Consider the following 23,855-nt stretch of genomic DNA (forward strand, 5'->3'; position numbering starts at 1 on the left):
CTAACATTCTTTCATTGTTCAAGGTAGGAGTATGTCATATTCAAAATCCTTCAAATGGGAACAGGCAAGGACTGCTTGCTTTTCAAGCAGAAAAAACATTACAATAAATGAGCGATCACTGCTCCCAGCTCAAAACTAGAAATGGTGTCAATTAAATCATGCCTGGATTTTTTGTGCTCTGATGCTACAATGTACTAAGGTGCAGAAGGTAACGTGTTATCTTCTCAATGCCCTCTCGTCATTGGAAGAGTGCTGCTGCATTTGCAGTTCTAAAGAGTTCGTCAGCATTGCCTCTTTGCCATAACATGCAAGGATGATTTACAGGGAGAAAGTGAGGTCTGCAGATGCTGGAGATCAGAGTTGAGAGTGTGGCATCCGAGGAGCAGGTGAATCGACATTTCAGGCATAAGCCCTTCATCAGGATGATGTACACTCTGTCTCAACTGTACTGCAAGGGCACACACCATCCCTCTACACTCACACCCTGGACTGAGTCAAATATTGGGAACCATCTTCAGCAGACCTATCATCTGTTCTACAATGGCCCTGGTTGAAGAATGGGTCATGACGAGAATGTGGTGCTGGAAAGACATAGCATGTCAGACAGCATCCAAGGAGCAGGAGAATCGACGTTTCGGGATGAGGCCCTTCATATTCTCATTCCTGATGAAGGGCCTATGCCCAAAACATTGACTTTCCTGCTCCTCAGATGCTGCCTGACATGCTATGTCTTTCCAGCACCACACTATTGACTCCGATCTCCAGCACCTGCAGTCCTCACTATCTCCTCCTTGAAGAATGGGTCGCATTATAAATTGCCTCAACTCTATTTGGGGTTGCATAACTCAGTCAACAGTCATAGTTGCAGAGGATAACCCTTTTCTCCCAGTAGCTATCCCTGTAAATAATACAATACTTGACAGCATAGCAGATCATTTCATACCGTGGAACTCTCACTGATACAGATGTAGTAGTGTGTTTGCTGCTCATGTGAATGGTGCACGTTGAGGTTGATGTAATGTGGTCCTGAAGAGCAACATGACTGATCGTACCTGACAACTGTGACAGGCTGCCTAGCTTTGGGACTGTGCTAAACATCAAAGCAAGACAGAAGAAATGTGTGCCTTTAAGTTTTGGTTGAGGAGGCAAAGTGCAGAATGGCAAAAAAGGCAGGGCAAGATAAAGCAGGCAAATGCAGAGAAGCTGTGAGCATTCACATAGATACAAAGTGAATGAGCTCAAGGGGACTAGGCGAGAAACTCTGACATACATCCTGGTCGAATCAAGAGTGCTGTTGCTGCATTAGAGTGATAGATGGGTGGTGCGCTCTGAAGCATTGAAGTACAGAACTGTATTGTAAGTGAGTTGAAGATGTACCATGATGGCACAATAAATCTGGGGCATGTCTAATGCCAACCTCAGATTAGGGATGCAACTAGCTATTGTCCTTGGAATGTGCCCAGAGACTTTGTGATTGGCTGAAAAATATGGAGGCCCAGAGGGATGGTGTGGTGGCTCAGTGGTTATCACTGCTGCCTCACAGCTCTGGGGACCTGAGTTCAATTCCAACTTTGGTAGAATGTCTATTTGGAGTTTGCACATTCTCCTTATGTCTGTGTGGATTTTCTCCGGGTGCTCCAGTTACCTCCCACAGTTCAAAGATGTGCAGGTTAGGTGGCTAGGTTAGCAGAACAGAGTGCAGAACACAGTGTTACGGCTTTAGAGAAGGTGCAGGGAAAGACAGTAACATTTGAGAGGATGGTTCAAAAGTCTGACAACAGTGGAGAAGAAGCTGTTCTTGAATTTTCTACACTTTAACCCGGTCACTTTATTTCTTAATATAGTCTTTGTAAGTTTATGCTTCCATCTACTCAGCTAACAACGCTGCCAATGTTTGCAATATTGACAACCTTTAATGTGTGGCTTTCTATCCTATTATTAAGCTGTTAATAAAAATAATGAATATTTGAAGTCCCAACATAAATATTAGTGGGAAACCATTTGTAACACCATGACAATTAAAATAATTGTCAATTGTCCCTATTTAGTCTTACTTATTGCAAAGCCAATTTCTTAATCTGGTCAATGATTTGTCTTGAATTCCATACGCTTTATCATTAGTTAACAGTCTCCAATGAAAAACTGTATTGAATGTCATCTGGAAATTCTATATACATTCCCCAGTCCACTACTGCAGCCACCTCTTTCAAACAGGTTTGTAAGCCACGTTCTTACGTTTTACAAATCTCTGTTGGCGCTCTGATTAGCTAATCTAACCGTTTCCCAAAAACAGGAGTTGGACTATCTAGCCTATAATTTCTGAGCTTCTCCCTCTCATCATTCTTAAACGTTTAGTGGTATATGCAAATTTCTAATCTAAAGAAGCTATTTCAAAATCCTGAGGTAGAGCATCTGCAATGTTCTGAAGACTTCCTTTGAAACCCTGCATGGAAATCAACTAATCCTGGTAATTTATCACTTTTTAGTGTCTGTATTGCCCTCAATTCTGTAATTTTGCTTGTTGTAAGCTTAGGAGACTCTGTTCCTTAATTCAATATTATATTACTTGGGACACCCTCTGCAAAGTTGCTACTCTAACTGAATTATGCATTTCAGTAACATACACTACAGGCTTTAAAAACACGCTTCAAGAACATGACTTTTAAAGACTTCCAAAAGCATTTTAGAGAGGTTGCTAGAAATGTTGATTTTGTTGTGCTGACCTGTTTATCTCACTAAGTTTAAAAATATGACCAACTTTAAGAATATGCTAGCACTTTGGAAGAGATTGCAAGGAAGGTTGACTTTGATGTGCAAACTTACTTTTTTAGTACACAGGGATACATTTTTTATATAATATACAGCAGATATTAAGAATATATCCACATATTGGAAATCTTTGCTGGACTGCATGATTTTATGATGCAATGTTGCTCTCTGAGTTATGTATTTTACTAATGTAAACAGCAGATTTTAAGATTATGGAGGCCTGTGACCAGCGTTGTGCAGTAAAGATTCTATGACATCCAGTAAGCTAAGTACTTCTTCAGCTGTGCATACTGATACAACACAATTATTCAGCCTGTTCAACATGTTGTTATTTTCATGAAAAATATCATCATTATCAATTATCAAGCAGCTCATATCACTGTTCTTCATTTTCTTAACATCATTTTTGTGCTACTATTCTTAGACCTTGAAAGTTTCTGTTTGCAGATTTTTTCAGTTTTGTCCCTTCATTGGCTTCATTATATCTCTCCCATTCAGCAGAATCATACGTTTTGGTATGCTTCATTTTGTTTTATATTGTCTCATCATTTGAGTCAATATTACTTTACTTGGGATATCTTCTGCAAAGTTGCTACTGTAACTGAATTATGCATTTCAGTAACATACACTACAGGCTTTAAAAACATGCTTCAAGAACATGACATTTGAAGACTTCCAAAAGCTTTTTAGAGAAGTTGCTAGAAATGTTGAAATATATTTCTAGCCATGCAGAGTCTTGGCTCTTAGGGTTAAAAAATGAGTACCTGGAATTCCCTCTCTAATGGCACTGTGGGTCAACCCACAGCAGGTGGACTGCAAGGGATCAGGAAGGTATCTCATCCCCATCTTATCAAGGCCAATCAGGGATGGGCAATAAATGATGGCCAACTAATGACACCCACATCCCACAAATGAATTTTTAAAAACACACTAATTCTTTTTTTTTAACAGCAGCCACTGAAATTTTATACATTAATGAATTTCCCACACTTAGTATCTGTTGACAGTCTTTTTCTTTGCATTGAAGTCAGCCTTAACCTAAGTTTAATAGCTGTTTCATGTTTCACTTTTTCAAAATCTATGTTGAACTCAATAATATTATCACCCTTAGTAGAGAATGTGATACACTGTTAGACCATTAATTAAATGTGGCTCATGGGAGTGTGATGTTGAGGTTGGACAAGATGTTGATGAGTCACCTTCTGGAGCACTGTGTCCAGTTTTAGTTGCCCTGTTACAGAAAGGTTAATATTAAGCTGGAAAAGGTTCAGAAAATATTTACCGGACGTTGCCAGGAATGGAAGGCTTGAGTTACAAGGAGAGGCTGGATAGACCGGAATCTTTTTTCACTGGAGCATAAGAGGTTGAGAGGCGATCTGATAGAGGTTTTTAAAATCATGAGACGTACAATAAACTGAACGGCTGGTGTTTTTTTTTCCCAGGTGGGGGGATTTCAAGACCAGGGGGGATATTTTTAATGTGAGAAGAGAACGATTTAATAAAGGTATGAAGAGCAGCTTTTTTTACAAAGAGCGGTTTGTGTGCGGAATGAACTTTCAGAGAAAGTGGCGGATATGGGTAACACTTACAATGTTTAAAAGACATTTGGATTAGTAATGTTTGGAGGGAAATGGGCCAAGCCCAGGCAGGTGGGACTAGTTTAGTTTTGGGAGAATGGTCAACATGGACTGGTTGGACCGAAGGTGTTTCCGTGGTGTATGACTGTATGACCCTATGACCAAATCTAATGTGACGTGCCCTTGTTGATTAAAGAAAATTATGTTGAACGTACTCTAGGACTTCATTCAAAAGGGCAAAATGGTAGCAGAGGATAAGGAACCTTAATGGTTAGGGATGAAATTACATCAATGAATGGGAAAGATATACCGACAGGTAATTGGAGTGAAGACGTTTTGGGTAGAATTTGTTAGATAAAGGAACTGGAGTGGCAGTTGTTTAGGTGCCTCCTCACAGTGAAGATTGAAACAGCAGCATGCCTTTAATAGTGGATTTTAACTTGAGTATAGATTAGAATAAGCAGATAAGCACATATTAAAAGCACAAAGGCAGAATGAGTGGAGAGTGTCAAGCTCCTGGGAGACATCATCATCAACAAGCTTTCTTGGGACTCTTCATGTGGACACACTGGTTACAAAGGTCCAAAAATGTCTCTTCCTCCTCAGGCAGCTGAGGAAATTTGGCATGACAGCGAATACCCTTGCCAATTTTTAAAGGAGTGCCATCGAGAGCATTCTGTCTGGATGTATCACTACCTGGTATGGCAACTGTACTATTCAAGATTGGAGACGGTTATAGAGAGTGGTGAACTCTGCCTGGACAATCACAAAGGCCAACCTACCATTTATAGAATCCATCCACCAGGCCCGCTGTCAAGGAAAGGCCATCAGCATTCTCAAAGGTCCATTCCACCCTGGCAATGCTTTTCTACAACCTCTCGCACTGGGAGAAGTCAAAGCTTTTCACTGTGCCTTGGTATACGTGACAATAAATTCAATTCAAATCTCATTCCTTTAAATCATTTAGTTTTCCATTTACCTGTAGTTCCTAAATCATAATTTTTTGACTATTATTCTCCACTCTTTGTTTTTTAACAGTCATTTACAGTTACCTGTACCATTGGAGCCCTCACCTTCACTTACTAGAAAGAATACTTATTCACAGAATTCATAGAATTCTGACAGTGTGGAAGCAGGCCATTCAGCCCATCAAATCCACACTGACCCTCTGATGAGCATCCCACCCAAATCCAGCAACACCCCCTCCCCAACCCCCACCATGTCCCTGCATTTCCCATGGCTAATCCATCAATCCTACACATCCCTGGACACTATGGTCAACTTAGCATGATTAATCCACCTAGCCTGCACATCCCTGGACATTATAGGCAATTTAGCTTGGTCAATCCACCTAACCTGGGCATCTTTAGACTATGGCAGGAAATCGGAGCACCTGGAGGAAACCCACACAGACACGGGAAGAACATGCAAACTCCACGTAAACAGTTGCCTAAGGGTGGAATCAAGCCCGGGTCCGTGGCGCTGTGAGGCAGTAGCTAACTAGTGAGCCATTGTGCCACCTTTGTGAGAGCTTTGTGTGTGAGGACAGCATCAAGTTAAAAAATGTACCAGTACTTACTATTCAGGTTTTCACGTGCAGACTATCATTAGGAAACAATGGTGGATAATGTTCTGCACCCAGAATCATACACTAACAGCAATCAGCAACTTCAGGAGATAGAACTTTTCAGGAATAGGAATAATGCCACAGTGCTAAGGGTTTAGATGAAGAGGAATTTGTTAAGTCTGTACAAAAAAAAATTCTGATTCAATATGTGGATGTACCTATTAGAGAAGATACAAAACTTGACCTATTCTTGGGAAATAAGGCAGGACAGTTGACCGAGGTGTCAGTGGGGAGCAGTTTGGGGCCAGCGACCATAATTCTATTAGTTTTAAAATAGTGATGGAAAAGGATAGACCAGATCTAATAGACCAGATCAGGTATTAGGCAAGAACTTTGAAAAGCTGACTGGGGACAGATGTTTGCAGGTAAAGGGACGGCTGGAAAATGGGAAGCCTTCAGAAATGAGATGACAAGAGTTGGGGGACAGTATATTCCTGTCAGAGCGAACAGAAAGGCTGGTAGGTGCAGGAATGCTGGATGACTAAAGAAATTGAGGGTTTGGTTAAGAAAAAGAAGGAAGCATATGTCAGGGATAGACAGGATAGATCAAAAGAAACCTGAGAAGACTATAAAGACAATAAGATTATACTTAAGAGGGAAATCAGGAGGGCAAAAAGGGGACATGAGATAGCTTTGGCAAATAGAGTTAAGGAGAATCCAAAGGGAATATATTAAGGACAACAGTGTAACTAGGGAGAGAATAGGGCACCTCAAAGATCAGCAAGGCAGACTTTGTGTGCAACCACAGGAGATGGGGAGATCCTAAATGAATATTTTGCATCAGCGTTTACTTTGGAAAAGGTCATGGAAGATATAGAATGTAGGAAAATAGATGGTGATATCTTGAAAAATGTCCATATTCCAGAAGAGGAAGTCCTGGATGTCTTGAAACACATAAATGTGGATAAATCCCCACAACCTTATCAGGTTTACCCTAGAACTCTGTGGGAAGCTAGAGAAGTGATTGCTGGGCCTCTTGCTGAGATATTTGTATCATCATAGTCACAGGTGAGGTGCCGGAAGATTGGAGGTTGGCTAACATGGTGCCACTGTTTAAGAAAGGTGGTAAGGACAGGTCAGGGAACTACAGACCAGTGAGGCTAATGTCAGTGGTGGGCAAGTTGTTGGAGGGAATACTGAGGGACAGGATATACATGTATTTGGAAATGTAAGGACTGATGCGGGATAGTCAATATGGCTTTGTGCGTGGGAAATCATGTCTCACAAACTTGATTGAGTTTTTTGAAGAAGTAACAAGGAGCATCAATGAGGGCAGAGTGGTAGTCGTACTCTATTATGGACTTCAGTAAGGCATTTGACAAGGTTCCCCATGGGAGACTGGTTAGCAAGGTTAGATCTCATGGAATACAGGGAGAACTAGCCATTTAGAACTGGCTCAAAGGTAGAAGACAGAGGGTGATGGTGGAGAGTTGTTTTCCAGACTGAATGCCTGTGACCAGAGGAGTGCCACAAGGATTGGTGCTTGGTCCACTACTTTTCGTCATTTATATAAATGATTTGGATGTGAGCGTAAGAGGTATAGTTAGTAAGTTTGCAGATGACACCAAAAATGGAGGTGTAGTGAACAGCGAAGAAGGCTACCTCAGATTAAAACAGGATCTTGATCAGCTGGGCCAATGGGCCAAGAAGTGGCAGATGGAGTTTAATTCAGATAAATGCGAGGTGCTGCAGTTTGGGAAAGCAAATCTTAGCAGGACTTATACACTTAACGGTAAGGTCCAAGGGAATGTTGCTGAACAAAGAGACCTTGGAATATAGGTTCATAGCTCCTTAAAGGTAGACTTGCAGATAGATAGGATAGTGAAGAAGGCGTTTGGTATGCTTTCCTTTACTGGTCAGAATATTGAGTACAGGAGTTGGGAGGTCATGTTGCGGATGTGCAGGACATTGGTTAGGCCATTGTTGGAATATTGTGGGCAAGTTTGGTCTCCTTTCTATTGGAAGGATGTTGTGAAACTTGAAAGGGTTCAGAAAAGATTTACAAAGATGTTTCCAGGGTTGGAGGATTTGAGCTAAAAGGAGCGGTTGAATAGGCTGGGGCTGTTTTCCCTGGAGTGTCAGAGGCTGAGGGGTGACTTTATAGAGGTTTATAAAATCATGAGGAGCATGGATAGTATGAATAGACAAAGTCTTTTCCCTGGAGAGGGGAAGTCCAGAACTAGAGGGCATAGGTTTAGGGTGCGAGGGAACAGATATAAAAGAGACCTAAATGGCAACTTTTTCACGCAGAGGGTGATATGTGTATGGAGTGAGCTGCCAGAGGAAGTGGTGGAGGCTGGTAAAATTGCAACATTAAAAGTCATCTGGATGGGTATATCAATAGGAAGGGTGCGGAGGGATATGGGCCAGGGGCAGGTGGGACTAGATTGGGTTGGGATATCTGGTCGGCATAGATGAATTGGACTGAAGGGTCTGTTTCTGTGCTGTACATCTCTGTGACTCTATGAATGACTAATATAAAAATGGTAGTTATTCCTGATGAAGGGCTTTTGCCCGAAACGTCGATTTTCCTGCTCCTCGGATGCTGTCCGACCTGCTGTGCTTTTCCAGCACCACTCTCATCTAAACATCATCAGTGAGCCTCCGGATGAAGCACTGGTGGCATGGCCCACTTTCTATTTATGTGTTTAGAACGTGGTTAATTTTTAAAATTTACATTTCTACTTCCACAGCTTGTTGCATAATAATGTAATGCTTAACACTGAGGAGTGCTTTGAGCACAACAAACTATGATGACATCACACAGACTTTGCTGGGAGAATAGCTCAGAACCTTAAAGGAATGAGTCCTACCATTCCATGTCCTCTTTATAGTCTCTGTAGTAATGTCTATCATATCAGTATAGCTTGAATATAGTTGCTAATATGCATCTACATTAAACTATACCTTATTAAAGACATGAGCTTACTTTTGTTTGACTAGTCAATGATTTCCTATTACATGACCAGACCAACCCTGTCGAAGTTTATCTAAAACAAGGATGTTGGCAGTAAACCTACCCATGGTGAGCAAAGATGCAAATGATATCAATGAACAAGGTGGTCTGAAATGAGAATTTTTCATACAATCACTTGACATTTCAAAGCATTTTACAGTCAGTGAAGCCTTTTGAAGCTTTTACACTGATCTAATGTAGCAAACATTGCAGCTGAGTCGAGAACAATGAACTTCTGCATGCAGTATGGTCATAATGACCGGATAATCTGTTTTTATGATGTTGCTCAAGGGATAAATATTGGTCAGGACTGTAGGGATAATTCCACTGCTCTTCTTCAAAAATAGTGCCAATGTTTATACATCATTCTGGTTTTAGACAGGTTTCAGTTCCACCCAAAAGACAGGCAACACTAATGAAATTATGGTCTGGACAATCACCTGATGAAGAAGTGTCACTCCGAAAGCTAGTGCTTCCAAATAAACCTGTTGGACTATAACCTGGTGTTGTGTGATTTTTAACTGAAATCATGGTGTTCCCTCGGTATTGTTTGAGAATATCAGCCTTTATTTTTACAGTGAAGTGAAATCCTTTCGGCAGCAAGTTGCTGTACTCTGCAATGCGCTGCATGAAATGTTTGACTGAAGTGAATTTGATGGGAACTTTCACAAGAAAATAGGATATATACTTGAAACAGAAATGAGGATGTGGTGGATGTGGGCACAGTTACAATGTTTAAAAGACAATTGAATTAAGTACGTGAATAGGAAAAATTTGGAGGGATATGGGCCAGGAGCAGGCAGGTGGCACTAGCTTAGTTTGGGATTATGATCGATGTTCATTGGTTGGACTGAAGGGTCTGTTTCCGTGGTGTATGACTCTATGAGCAGAGCTATGGGAAAAGATTAGGGTAATGGGACTATTAGGTAGCCTCTTCAAAAAGCACCAATTACCATAATGAGCTGAATAGTGACATTCAGTGGTGAGTGACTTCATGATTCTGAGATGTCTGGTACAAGGCTGCATTCAGTTATCTTTATCCCCATGCTAGGTAAAAACAATGAATGCAGATGCTAGAAACCAGATTCTGGATTAGTGGTGCTGGAAGAGCACAGCAGTTCAGGCAGCATCCAAGGAGCTTCGAAATCGACGTTTCGGGCAAAAGCCCTTCATCAGGAAGGGCCATGTTGTCTAATCTCTAGTTATCGTCTGGATCAATTGCCTTTATGAGGATTGGTGGGGAAGAGAAGTGGAGAAGGAAACAGTAGTTGTGGCTTTGTGTCATATTCAGGTTCTTTTGCAACATACAGAAACGTCAAACCCGAACACTTGGAAAACACGTGAAACGAAACGGAGTGTAGATTCAAGGCACAGGAAACAGTACATCTGAATAGAAAAAAAAGAGCGAGGGTGGAGGAAATTGCGGAGACCACAGAAGAGGACGGTTGCAAACAGGTCTGCTGTGAGATGGAAGTAAAAATGCCTCGTGTTTAAGAGTCTGCTGAAGTTTCACAGTAATCGCAAAATGGCAAGACAGTACTCATTGAAAAGACAAATACTACCACAGCGGATTTACTGGATTTGCCTGATTGTTTTAAACAATGTGGCGCTCAACATAGAGGCAAACGGTGAGTCTTTAACACGATTTCTATTTTGTATTTTAAGATAGCAGGAAGGAAACATTTTGAAGCACGTATTTACCACTACCCCATTCAGAACAAGACTCTCTGTTTACCTTATTTGAAATACGTAGTTGAAAAATATATTTGTCTTTCATATCACTTAAATTTTGTTTCAATTAAATGAGGGATGTCTTCAGATGTGGTGTTCCTGTCTCTGAACCAGAAACTCCAGTTCAAGTCCCACTCGAGGATTTGATGGCTAAGTCAGGCATCTAACCAAGCTGAGGACTTGTAAATCCTGCCAATGCAAGCCAATGGCAAGAGGGGAAGATCTTCCTGGTCAGTGATTTGAGGGAACTGAAATTGAAGCCTCCGTGTCACTATTCCTGTCTCAGAACAATAACCTGCATGGAAAGGTGCGCGTGGTTGGGCGACTTGGGACGAAGGAAGTGGCATGTTGGCTCAGTGTGGATCAAATTGGTGCCAATAGATGGTGTCGGTTCTGGCTGGGATGCATTTGAGTCCCGCGCCCTTGACTTATCCATGGTTGATGCTGCGGCACTGTGGGTCAGACCTTCCTTCAGGAAAAGAATTAAAGGTGCTAAAAGATTCCTGCCCATAGTTTGATTTTCATTTGAAATCAAAATGCTGATCTGCATCAACAATAGGGTCAAGTCTGTCACATGGAGTAATATTTCAAATCTTCTTTAAATGAACCAGAACAACAGAAAATATTTCTTGTGCTTGTGTGTCTCTCCTCTTATAAATGTTGTATAAAAATGTAATATCTTATAAAATCCAAATAGATAATTTGGAATTAGAAGGACCTTTTAAAACCTAAGTTAATCACTGCCTCAAATGCCAAGGAACGAAAAATAATCTTGTACTTACAGGAAATAATATGGCAGGGTGCAGCCCAGTGATGAGAATGCTTAAGGTATCTAACTGGATGGGAAAATCCCAAACTATATTCAATTGAATAAGTCATTTGAACTATTTAATCCAAAAAAGTTGATTGTGCAATTTATTTAGTTTACAGCCTGGACTATTTCTTTATTTGCACTGCAGTAATGTGCAAGGCATTATTTACTGATATTGGATCAGTGGTGCTGGAAGAGCACAGCAATTCAGGCAGCATCCGAGGAGCTTCGAAATCGACGTTTCGGGCAAAAGCCCTTCTTTTATTCCTGATGAAGGGCTTTTGCCCGAAATGTCGATTTCAAAGCTCCTCGGACGCTGCCTGAATTGCTGTGCTCTTCCAGCACCACTGATCCAGAATCTGGTTTCCAGCATCTGCAGTCATTGTTTTTACTTCATTATTTACTGATATCCCTAGTTGGATTGTGGACATGAGAAGTCACCATGTACAGCCATGTGTGGGGCAAACTGATTAGGGGTAACAAGTTTCCTTTCTTTCAGTAAACTAATTGAAGTTCAACGGATTTATTCTTCCCCACTTTGTGGTAATCACTGGCAACTTTGATAAATTCACTTTTACAACCTCCACCATAGAAATTGTACTAAATGGATTACTGGCGTATCACCATAAACATTGGACTACTGAATGAACAGGCCAATAATCCGAATTAATCCTAACAAGTTGAAGGCAATAAATCATGAACTAACGTGTATAGAGAATTATGAAGTTGAACATCGCAGCTGATATTTTATTGTCACTCTGTAATAGTTTTGTGTGTAATCCACTAGATAGGAATGCAATGCAGCGTGTATTCTATGAAACTGTGTGCTGAATATAAATCTATATTCAACTTAAAGATACTGGGAGTAAACCATACAAATCTAACAAGTGCCATCCTGTGCTGAATTAGCTGTTCTTAACTGTAAAGTGAATTGAACCCTGTAACTGTTCCTAAAGTAAAAATGCTGGCAAGTTAGAATAGACAAGGAGTACAGTGATTTCTGCTTTTTGGTAAAGATTGAAAAACCATTCCTTTTTGAGGGTATAATTGTTAGCTGATCGGAAGACCTTAGGATATAATTTAAACTCGTGGAACTAAATTGTTTTAATGTGCTAGTTAGACAAAGAGATCATGCATGACCAGTTGTTATTAAGGCTTAAGAATAGGAGGCTTGACAAACACAGGAAATATCCTTCAGCTCAAGTTTCCACCAGTTGTTAAATGACACTTTCTTAATGTGAATCACACAACTGAGAACGTTATACTGAATAAGAAGATTGAAGTTTTATGGGTAAGTGGCCAGCAATTGAGAGGTATGCTTCACTTCTTCATTCTGCAGTCAAATGTTTGATATTTCTAAAGATCAGGGACAATATGTAGAAGAGACCAGATTTCTTAAAACAAAATCAAAAATGGCCAGTTGCTTCCAGCATGACCTTGAAAGGCTAAATTATCTCCTTCTGTACCACAATATCTCTCTGATTTCATCATTTAACAGCTTGACTGGGCTAACCAGAACTAAAGCCAATTGGTCCAAGATCAATATATCTTTGTCATCCCAGAAAGTTTGCTTCATTGTTATACCTGAGGCTACAGAAGAGCCTTGTGTACATGAATTAAGACAGAGATTAATTTATTTGTAGGTTGGAATTGACCCATATGTCTCAGAAGATGGAGTTGAATATGTGTACTTGTACAGGAATTGCCAAGTTGCCACCACTTTTCAAACACACTAACGAAACCAGACATCCTTGCTACTCCATATTCTCTTCCAGGTTCAATTAGTATTTTTTATTGAATCCCTACAGTGTGGAAACAGGTCATCTGGCCCAATAAGTCCACACCAATCCTCCGAAGAGCATCCCACCCAAAACCATTCCCCTACGTTTATCCCTGACTAATGCAGCTAACCTACACATCCCTGGACACTATGGTCAATTTAGCATGGCCAATTCACCCAATTTGCACATTTGTGGGAGGAAACCGGAGCACCTGAAGGAAACCCACACAGACACAGGAGAATGTGTAAACTCCACACAGACAGTCGCCCGAGGCTGGAATTGAACCCGGGTCCCTGGCGCTGTGAGGCAGCAGTGCTAACCACTGAGCCACCGTGCCGCCCCAATTAGTATTGTGGTATATCAATTTGCTGATTCTTAACTCAGTCTGATTCTGAGCCAAAATTAAGGCTCGGAGACAATGCAAGCAAGTAAACATCAATTGGTACGGTGCTTGTTGCACAGCTGTTTTCATTACACTTTACATTTATTATAAAATTCAATTTAATATTCTAACACAAACTTCTACAATTAAACTTACATTCTAGTCAATGTAAGACATTATTCTGATAACATAAGACCATAAGATGTAGGAGCAGAATTCGACCATCTAGCCCATCGAGTCTGTTCCGCCATTCGATCATGCCTGATATGTTACTCAACCCCATTCTCCTGCCTTCCCCCTGTAACCCTTGATCCCTATACTAATCAAGAGCCTATCTCTGTCTTAAAGATATTCAACAACAGTTTTCAACTACCTCAACTACCTCGGAACCTCAGCATATCAACTATGGTCGTAAGTGGTGAAGTCTTGGGTAATCAACCCTTACCCTGATGCATTGCCCTCCATGCCTTGACCATACTAATGACAATGGGGTTCCAGCAGTGGAACTATAACTATCCTCATCTTATCCATGAACAACAGGTTAATAAGGAGGCACTTTGCCTTGGAGGCCTCGCCATCCAGCCATATTGATCCTGGATGTTTACCTATCCAATCGCACACAAAGGATAGCAGGGAACTGAATTGATACCTCCTGAGGTCTGAGAAATCAACTCCTCCCCATCCTGAGGCTACTGCAATTTAGTAAGATTGATGAGGGGCCACCCATGATACCAGTCGAAGGAATTAAACCAACCCATAAGTTTCTGCAGCGTTGATCTGAGAAACATATAGGGAGCATACGCATGGGATAAAGCAAACGAGGAAGGACATTCATTTTGATGAGAGCTATTCGGCCCAACCATGAAATTGGAAGAGCCTCCCATCTCTGGAGATCTCTCCTAATATTGTCGAGCAAGTGAGTAAAGTTAATCGAAATAACCGATCAAACATGGGGGTAATAAAAATGCCTAGGTATCGGAACGCTGCCCGTGACCACTTAAAAAGGAACCTAGGGCCACCTTCAGCCTCTGGCACTTCCTTGAAGTTCCCCAAAGGCATAGCTTCCGATTTTACAAAGTCGATCTTATATCCTGAAATAGCCCCAAATGAATTGACACACTGTATCAAAAAGGGGTACGGAGGTCATCAGGTTTGGTAAAAACAGAAGGATATCATCCGCATCAGTGTAATCTTGTGTACCCCCAGTCCCACTTCCAGAGCGGTTATGTGGATGTTCTGACGAATGGCCTCTGCCAGCAGCTCTACCACCAACGTAAACAATAACGATGAAAGGGGGCAGCCTTGAAGACTACCCCTACCAATCTGAAAGTTCCGAGACTTAACCCCGTTGATGATGACCACGGCCAGAGGGTGATGATATAAAACCTCCACCCACCTAGCAAAGACCCCATCCAACCCAAACCGCTCTTAGACACAAAAGAGATATGGCCATTCCACCTGGTCAAATGCTTTCTCTGCATCTAAGGAAATCACCAACCCCTGAATCGATCGTTGCTGACATACTTGGACCATATTCAGCAACCTTCTAATATTATTAGAAGACCTACGGCCCCTTATAAAGCCTGTCTGGTCTCCTTCAATAATACCGGGCAACACCTTCTCCAATTTCAGCACCAGGATCTTAGACAGAATCTTGAAATCTGAATTTAATAGAGAGATGGTCCTGTATGAATCACAATCCTCAGGAACCTTTCCCTTCTTAAGAATGAGGGAAATATTAGCTTCTCTCGAAGATGGTGATAAGCATTCATGCATATAAGAGTGATTGTACATCTCCAACAATCAGCCTTGACAAAATCCCCATAAACTCCTGAAAACTCACCTCGGAGACCATCAGGGCCAGGCACATTCCCACTCTGAAGTTGCCTAGCTGCCTCCTGTATTTCCTGAACTGTCAAGGGGGCATTAAGAAGAAAGTCCAGTTCCAAGGTTACCCCAGGAAGTCCAGGTTCTTAAAAAAGGCTTCCATTTTAGCCCACCTGTCCTCGCAACTCTCAGACCGATACAATTCAGAGAAAAACTCCAAAAAACCTCATTAATCCTTTAGGCATTGTATGTAAGGACCCTGGCGTAGTCACCCTAGGCCACACGGTGGCTCAGTGGTTAGTACTGCTGCCTTTCAGCACCAGGGACCCGGGTTCAATTCCCACCTCAGGCAACTGTCTGTGTGGAGTTTGCACATTCTCCCAGTGTCTGCGTGGTTTTCCTCCGGGTGCTCCGGTTTCCTCCCACAATCCAAAGATGTGCAGGCCAGGTGAATTGGCCATGCTAAAATTGCTCATAGTGTTAGGTGCAGGGGTAAATGTAGGGAATGGGTCTGGGTGGGTTGCTCTTCGAAGGGTCGACGTGGATTTGTTGGGCCGAAGGGCCTGTTTCCACACTGTAGGGAATCTAATCTAATAAAAATATGCTGCCTTGGCGGCTTTCAACCATGTCTCAAGTAGACACTGCTGTTCCCACTTCTGTCGTTTCCAGCTAGCTGAATAGGAATTAGCTAATCCCTGAACAAAGGCCTTAGTGGTCTCCCATAGCATACACAGACTACTAGCTGTGCTTGAGTTGATAAGTCAAGAATTCCTGAAATTCATTCAAAATGTATTCCACAAATTTGGAATCCTTAAGGAGAAAAGCATCCAGACACCAGTGCCGCAAACTTAGCCCCTCACTTTTGGCCTTAACCTCCAAATATACCGCCGTGTGATCAGAGATAGCTGTGTTCTCAACCCATAATCTAATCCAAAAGGGTCAAAGGAGCCAGAAAAAAGATCAATCCTCACGTGACATTTATGTGGGTTTGAAAAAAAGGTGAAGTCCCTGCCAGTAGGGTGAAGACATCTCCAAATGTCCACCAGCCCCAACTCTCACATAAGTCAGCCACCTGATTGGCCTACGAAGAAATAGTTGGGGTCCCACTAATCATCCCATCTACTGTCTGATCCAAAGGGCAATTGAAATCTCCCCCCTATAATAATGTGCCGTGTTCCAAAGGCACTCAACTGAGAAAAGGCACTAGCCAAAAATTTGCGGGAATGCTCCTGAGGACAGTAGACATTGAAAATCCATATTCCTTCCCCTGTATCTGAGCCTGAAACATCACAAACCACTCTTGCTCATCTTTCACCTGCTCTAATAACGTGAACGGAAGATTTTTCTGGATAAGTACCGCCACTTCCCTACTTTTAGTGGTAAAGGATGAAAAGAATACCTTCAGGTGTTCCCCATTATCAAGATGGTTTTCCTGCAATAGGGCAATATCAACCCTTGCCCTCTTAAGGCTAGAAAGCACTTATTTCCTTTTAACAGGCGAATGACTTCCCTTGATGTTCCAGGTACACCATTTAACAAGATACTTAGCCATATCCCCTTTCAGAGACCCTTGAACCTCCAGGAGGGAGAACGCTGCTTACAATGCACTGAGCACAAGTAAATAAAGATTCAGAGTCGCAGAATTGTGTACATAAAAATACTGTATCATAACTACAAACAACTATTGCTACCAAAAAACTACAAAGAAGCCAACTATAAAACCTTGAACAGGAGACTCTCCATCCTTGCCACAGGGGGCACTCACCCGACCCAACCCCTCCTTCACAGCTCCTTCAAGCCCGGACTACGCCCCAGCCTTAGGCAAAAAAAACTAAACAAGGAGATGATCCTAAGTGAGCAAAGCAAGAAGACAAAGTCAGGATAAGCACTCCGCCCATCCCCAGCTCTATTCCAGTTATAAAAATATAATAGCAACAACATATTCCAAGTTTTTTTAATTATTAGGGAAAGAGAAGGGGAAAAAAGGGGGCAGAAGGGAAAACACAGAAAAAAGGAAAAGATGATGAATATTAACTGTATTCTTCAGAGCAGTTGGTCTATTTTAAAGAGTCTACAAAATTCTAAGCTTTATCAGATGAGTCAAAAGTATAAACTGAGTCCTCGTGGCTGAAACGGAGCACTGTGGGGTACTTCATGGAGTACTGGATGCCCAAGTTCCTCAGCCTCTTTTTAGCTTCATCGAATTACAGCTGCTGAGAAATCCTGGAAAAACATGATTTTTGACCCCTTGTGCAGCAGTGCCTGTGGGTCTTTCCCCAGTGATCTGGAGGCTTCTATCATTTTTTGCTCGTCCTTGTATGTATGGAAGTGCTCTAGGACCAGGTAGGGGCATTGTACCGACCCAGACCCGTGCACTGTGAACTGATAAGTTCTTTCAATCTGCAGTCGACTAGACTTTATTTGAAGGTCCAGGAACTGCTGCACAAAGAAGCTGACTGGCTGCCCACCTTGCTCACCTTCCGGGAGCTTGACAATCTGAAAATTCATCCTTCAACCTCGATTTACGAGGTTGTCATCCTGGTCTCATAAGGCCCGCACCTCCCGCTCCAGTACCTGGATCTGACTGGATGAGGACTCGATTGCCACTTCCAAGGCTTTGGTTCAACCCTCCATCTCCTCACCGCAGCCCTGGAAGCCCCGTTCATGCTTCTGCAGCATGGACACAATGGGTTGAACGTGGGCACGGATCTCCACAATCGCAGCCCCACCCTTCGAGGTAGGTCTTGCCACTGTCGGTGCCAATTCCTGAAAGTCTGTCAGGTCCCCGGGGGTTCGGGAGAGGCTGATGCTGCTGCCTCTGGTGTGCCTGGTGCTACAGGGGAGTGTCCTCCTTGCTGCTGTTGCTCTCTCCTTTTTCTTTTGGTATCCTTCCCACTCCCAAATATTAACGAATACGTGTTCTGTAAGGTTTTAAACTAATACTTTCTCCACATAAGTTAGCCAGGGATGGCAACAAACACCAATGTCCCTTGGCTGATAGGTGGAGCCTCCAAGGTAGCAGAATCACTGCCAGCTTGCCGAGAACAACTTCAGTTTTTTTGAAGAAGTAACGAAGAGGATTGATGAGGGCAGACCAGCGGACAAGATCTATATGGACTTCAGTATGGCGTTCAATAAAGCTCCTTGTGCTAGAATTGTTCGCAAAGTTGGATCATATGGAATACAGGGAGAACTAGGCATTTGGATACAGAACCGACGCAAAGGTAGAAGACAGAGGGTGGTGGTGGAGGATTGCTTTTCAGACTGGAGGCCTGTGAACAGTGGTATGCCACTAGGATCAGTGCTAGGTCCACTGCTTTTTGTAATTTATACAAACGATTGGGATGTGAACATATGAGATATGGTTAGTAAGTCTGTAAATGACACGAAAGTTGGAAGTGCAGCGAAGGAGGTTACTTCAGATACAACGGGACCTTGATTAGATGGGCCAGTGGGACAAGGAGTAGCAGATGGAGTTTAATTTAGATAAATGTGCTGCATTTTGGAAAGGCAAATCAGAGCAGGACTTATACACTTAATAGCAAGGTCTTGTGGACTGTTGCTGAACAAATTGACCTTGGAGTACAGGCTCATAGTTCCTTGAAAGTGGAGTTGTAGGTAGATAGGATAGTGAAGAAGGTGATTGGTATGCTTACCTTTATTGGTCAGTGCGCTGAGTATAGGAGTAGTGAAGTCATGTTGCAGCTGTATAGATCATTGGTTAAGCCACTAGTGGAATGCTGCATGTAATTCTGGTCTCCCTGCTATAGGAAGGGTGTTGTGAAACTTGAAAGGGTTCATAATAGATTTACAAGGATGTTGTCAGGGTTAAAGGGTTTGAGCTAGAGGGAAAGGCTGCATAGACTGGGGTTATTTTCCCCGAGGCTGAGAGGTGACCTTATTGAAGTTTAAAAAATTGTGAGGGGCAGAGATAAGGTAAATAGACAAGATTTTTTCTTTAGGCTGGTGGAGTCCAAAGCTAGAGGGCATAGGTTTAAGGTGAGCGGGGAAAGATTTAAAAGGGACCTAATGGGTAACTTTTTCATGTAGAGGATGGTGCATGGATGAAATGAGCTGCCAGAGGAAGTGATGAAGGCTGGTATCATTACAACATTTAAAAGGCACCTTGATGGGTGTATGAATAGGAAGGGTTTAGAGGGATATGGAACAAATGTTGTCAAATGGGACTAGAATAATTTAGGATATCTGGTCAACATCGACAAGTTGAACCGAAGTGTCTGTTTCCATTCTGTATAGCTCTATGACTCTAGGTTTGTGAGACACAACCTCCCCTCTACAAAGCCATGCTGCCTGTAGCTGGAAATCCATGTTCTCCAAATCTGAATAAATCCCGTTACTCAGAACCTTCTCCAATAATTTCCATACCATTGACACAAGGCTCAGTGGTCTGTAATTTCCCAGATTATCCCCATTGCTCTATTTAAACAAGGGACCAACATTGGCTATTCTCCAGTCCTCTGGGACCTCGCCTGCGACTAAACAGGGTACAGGATAAAGAGGTCATTCCAAATACTTGATTTGGATGAACTATTTCCTTCACTCTTAACATCTTTCCTTTTATCCGATTTCTAAAAGTACACATTTACAGAGATCTCTCATTGAATTGCAAACTCTCAATCACAATGTATTCTGGCACCCAGGTTTATTTGTCAGTAATATTTTTGCTCTCTACATGTCTGGACCAAACAGCCAGTTTGACAAACAACTTCAGCCTGGAATAATCTTACCTAGCATAGGTAAGAACAGGGATCCAGTATACTTGCTTAATTTACTACATTAATCTCACCTGTTTTTAAGTGATACTGTTTTCCCAGAATCCAAGTAGGCTCTTCGGTGTCTGGAAAATCTTCAAGCAAATCAGAGAAGCCAGGTATTTGATTTTCACACTTGGCCAGAACTGTTGCAATATAAAAGAGATAGCATAGTAAAGACAGCATAGAAAACAACAAAAATACATTTCTGAACATTCTCGTTTAACAAATCAGGATGTTTTTAAAATGTTGGCATCGCAGGTGACAACAGCAGGCTCAAAAGGCCAAATTGTCTTAAGCTTTCAGGATCATCAATAATCTTTAGGGATGAGAACCTGGTTCTTTGCCTATCTCATGAGTGACTTAAGGTCCACACCAATGTCATTGACTTGTGACTATTCTACTAAGTTCCCAAGCAAGCTAATCAGTTATATCAAACTGATGTCATTTTCTTAAAAACTAAAGATGGGCGACATCACTGTGGGCGGCACGGTGGCACAGTGGTTAGCACTGCTGCCTCACAGCGCCTGAGACCCGGGTTCACTTCCCGCCTCAGGCGACTGACTGTGTGGAGTTTGCACGTTCTCCCCATGTCTGCGTGGGTTTCCTCCGGGTGCTCCGGTTTCCTCCCACAGTCACAAAGATGTGCAGGGTCAGGTGAATTGGCCATGCTAAATTGCCCGTAGTGTTAGGTAACGGGTAAATGTAGGGGTATGGGTGGGTTTCGCTTCGGCGGGTCGGTGTGGACTTGTTGGGCCGAAGGGCCTGTTTCCACACTGTAATGTAATCTAATCTAATGTAATCAAATCTAATCTAATCTAATCACTACGTTCCAAGAATCAATGTTAAGATAAAAACTCTACCAGGCTGGACAGAAAGAGAAGTAGTTGTGGAAAATTAAATTTTTTGTTACTTGCATTTCCAAATGAAAAGTCTTGCTTTAGTGGCAACATATTAAACTAGTAAGGAGATTATGTGATCAAGCCACACTCTAAAGACTTCAGCACATCATTTAAGTTGACACTTTGTTGCAGTAATGAGGAAGACCTACACTGCTACTGGTGACATGCTGCCTTTTTCAACAAGCTCTCTGAGGTAAATACAAATATAATTGTATACCACTATTTGAAGAATTACAACAGTCTTGTAATTGGAGCAGCAGAACTAGCTCATAAGTTCAAATGGCTTAATCTTGTTCCTACGTTCCTATTGCCAGCCTAGTTGGCTACAGAAGTTCCGACTGCAACATCTTCCTTTGTCCTCACTCATGATTCACATCCATGCAATTTTTTACATTAATCATTGAACAGTAATTAACAATGTGGAAAACTAGACTGGCCTCCTACCTCGGAGTTCAGAGTTGAAGAGTGTGGTGCTGGAAAAGCACAGCCAGTGAGGCAGCATCCAAGGAGCAGGAAAATCAATGCTTTGAGCGTAAGCGCTTCATCAAGAATGATGGGGCAGACCAAGGGGACTGAGAGATAAATGGAAGGGGGGGTGGGGCGGGGATAGATGGCAATGGGATAGGGAGCTGAAGGCAAGGGTGAAGATGATAGAACAGAAAGGAGGGTAGAGCAGAGATGGACAGGTAGGACAGTTCAAAAGGGCATGTCGAGTTGGCAGATTGGAGGGAGGGGAAATGAGGAAACTAGTGAAATCCACATTGATTCCGTGTGGTTGGAGGATCCCAAGGCAGAGGATGAGACGCTCTTCCTCCAGGCATTGGATGGCTAGAGTTTGGTGGTATAAGCGACCCAGGACCTGCTACTGCTACTGTGTCCATTGCTCTCAATGTGGTCTCCCCTACATTGGGGAGACAGGACGCCAACTAGCAGAATATTTCAGAGAACATCTCTGGGACACACGCACTAAACAACTCCATCACCCTGTGGGATTGGGAGTTAAAACATTCGGCCGCAGAGCCTCCTTCACACTAAATTCTAGCCATCTTGGGACCCTCCAACCACATGGAATCAATGCGGATTTCATCAGTTTCCCCATTTCCCAGATCCAACCTTTCAACTCGGCCACCCTCTTGAACTGTCCTATCTGTCCATTATCCTTCCCACCTATCCGCCCCACCCTCCTCTGCCACCAATCACCTTCACCCCTAAATTCATATACCTATCGCATTCCCATTTAACTTACCCCTCCAGCCCCACACCTCTCCAATTTATCTCTCAGACCCCTTTGGCCACCTCCTCATTCCTGATGAAGAGCTAATGCTCAAAATGTCAACTGTCCTGCTCCTCAGATGCTGCCTGACCAGCTGTGCTTTTCCAGCACCACACTCTTCGCTTCTGGTTTCCTACCTCTTCATCAAGGGTAGCACAACAACTGCAGCATTGTCCTGGCAGAGATCAGCTGGCTCACTAGTGGAATTTGAGAGTTTGTTAGTTCACAAATCATAAAAATTGTTAATCACAAAGTCATCAGGGTTCAACTTGGTTCAAATTGTGTTTTTTTCTTGTTCCAGATTCAGCATGTAACATATCTATTTCTGTAGATTCCTTGTCGACCTGCTGTGTTTACTTTATCACTGTAAACATACATCAAGATATTTTCTACTAAATAAATGTTTCAAAAAAAAACTCACCACTCAGAGTTGCAACACACCACAGACACATTCACCAGTGCATGTCCTAGCATTTTTGTTTAAACCCTGACAAGTTTACACTGAACAGGTTTTGATTCGGTAAACATTGGCAAGAACGTGGCACTGGGACAGCTGTGGTCAATCCTCACAAGCTGTCAAAAGGGTCAACTCAAGGCACCAAGAATCAACATAGGATGTCATTCCTATTTAGATCCAAGTCACTTTATTTTAAGACAGGGTTTCATGTCATTGTGTAACGGGTAGTCAACAAGCTTTCATTAACTTGACATCACGAATGAACATCTTACGAGCTTCGCCTAACTTAAACAAACTATACATTTAAATGTATACTTGACCAAACAAAAAGTTGAGCAGGCGCCAAGCATTGATAAGAAGGAACTCCTTTGAACGTTTTAATAAGTAACAGTAACAAATAATTCGACATCAGCTAAATTCCAAGCCCACGGTGCTTCTTTCAGTTTCTGAACAGGTAATAGCGTAAATAACGAATTATAAGATTCAAACAAATGCCAGCAGCAATTAAACTACAAATTGATACCATCCCCCACAACACTAATTGTTACAATATTTATTATAGCCTCGAAACAACCATAAATGCAGTTACACTCACAGCTTTTACCCAACCACCGACCACTCTGTTAACTAGCACTGAATCAACTTACAAACGACGCTTAACGAAGGGAAGGCTGAGATAGTTTTGGGAATGCATCTATTAGTTTTGTTCCAACAGCTAAGACGTTACCTGCGTCCATTCTCAGTCCTGTCAGTGTCATCACAGGATCAAAGCGATGAGCCTGCGCACAGTACGCAGTGGCTTTTGGTCAATGTAGTCCTCCTGCGCTCCGAGCCTTTGTCTCTCCCCAAGACATGTTGGACTACAGTTCCCGGAATGCACCGTACCCGACAATGATGTAATTCCGCTGTGAGCTGGCGCCGGCTAAAGGCCGGCCTCCGTTGCTAGGGCCTAAAGCTCAGAGGAAGGACGAGAAATGGCTGTCTCCTTCG

At 42.4% G+C, this 23,855-nt stretch overlaps 1 protein-coding gene across 3 annotated transcripts in view; it reads left to right on the plus strand.

Moving 5' to 3' along the window:
- The first annotated feature begins 10,324 nt into the window (after positions 1-10,324).
- LOC122557372 (cytokine receptor common subunit gamma-like) overlaps positions 10,325-23,855 on the plus strand; it is a 96,200-nt gene continuing 82,669 nt past the window's right edge. For 2 of the 3 annotated variants that reach the window (XM_043705014.1, XM_043705016.1), the window contains exon 1: positions 10,325-10,557. In XM_043705014.1, coding sequence (XP_043560949.1) covers positions 10,455-10,557 — 103 coding nt within the window. In that variant the 5' untranslated portion in view covers positions 10,325-10,454. The remainder of the gene's footprint in view (positions 10,558-23,855) is intronic. The other variant, XM_043705015.1, reaches the window with a different exon arrangement.

Source organism: Chiloscyllium plagiosum, chromosome 15, assembly GCF_004010195.1.
Source record: "Chiloscyllium plagiosum isolate BGI_BamShark_2017 chromosome 15, ASM401019v2, whole genome shotgun sequence".
NCBI lineage: Eukaryota > Metazoa > Chordata > Chondrichthyes > Orectolobiformes > Hemiscylliidae > Chiloscyllium > Chiloscyllium plagiosum.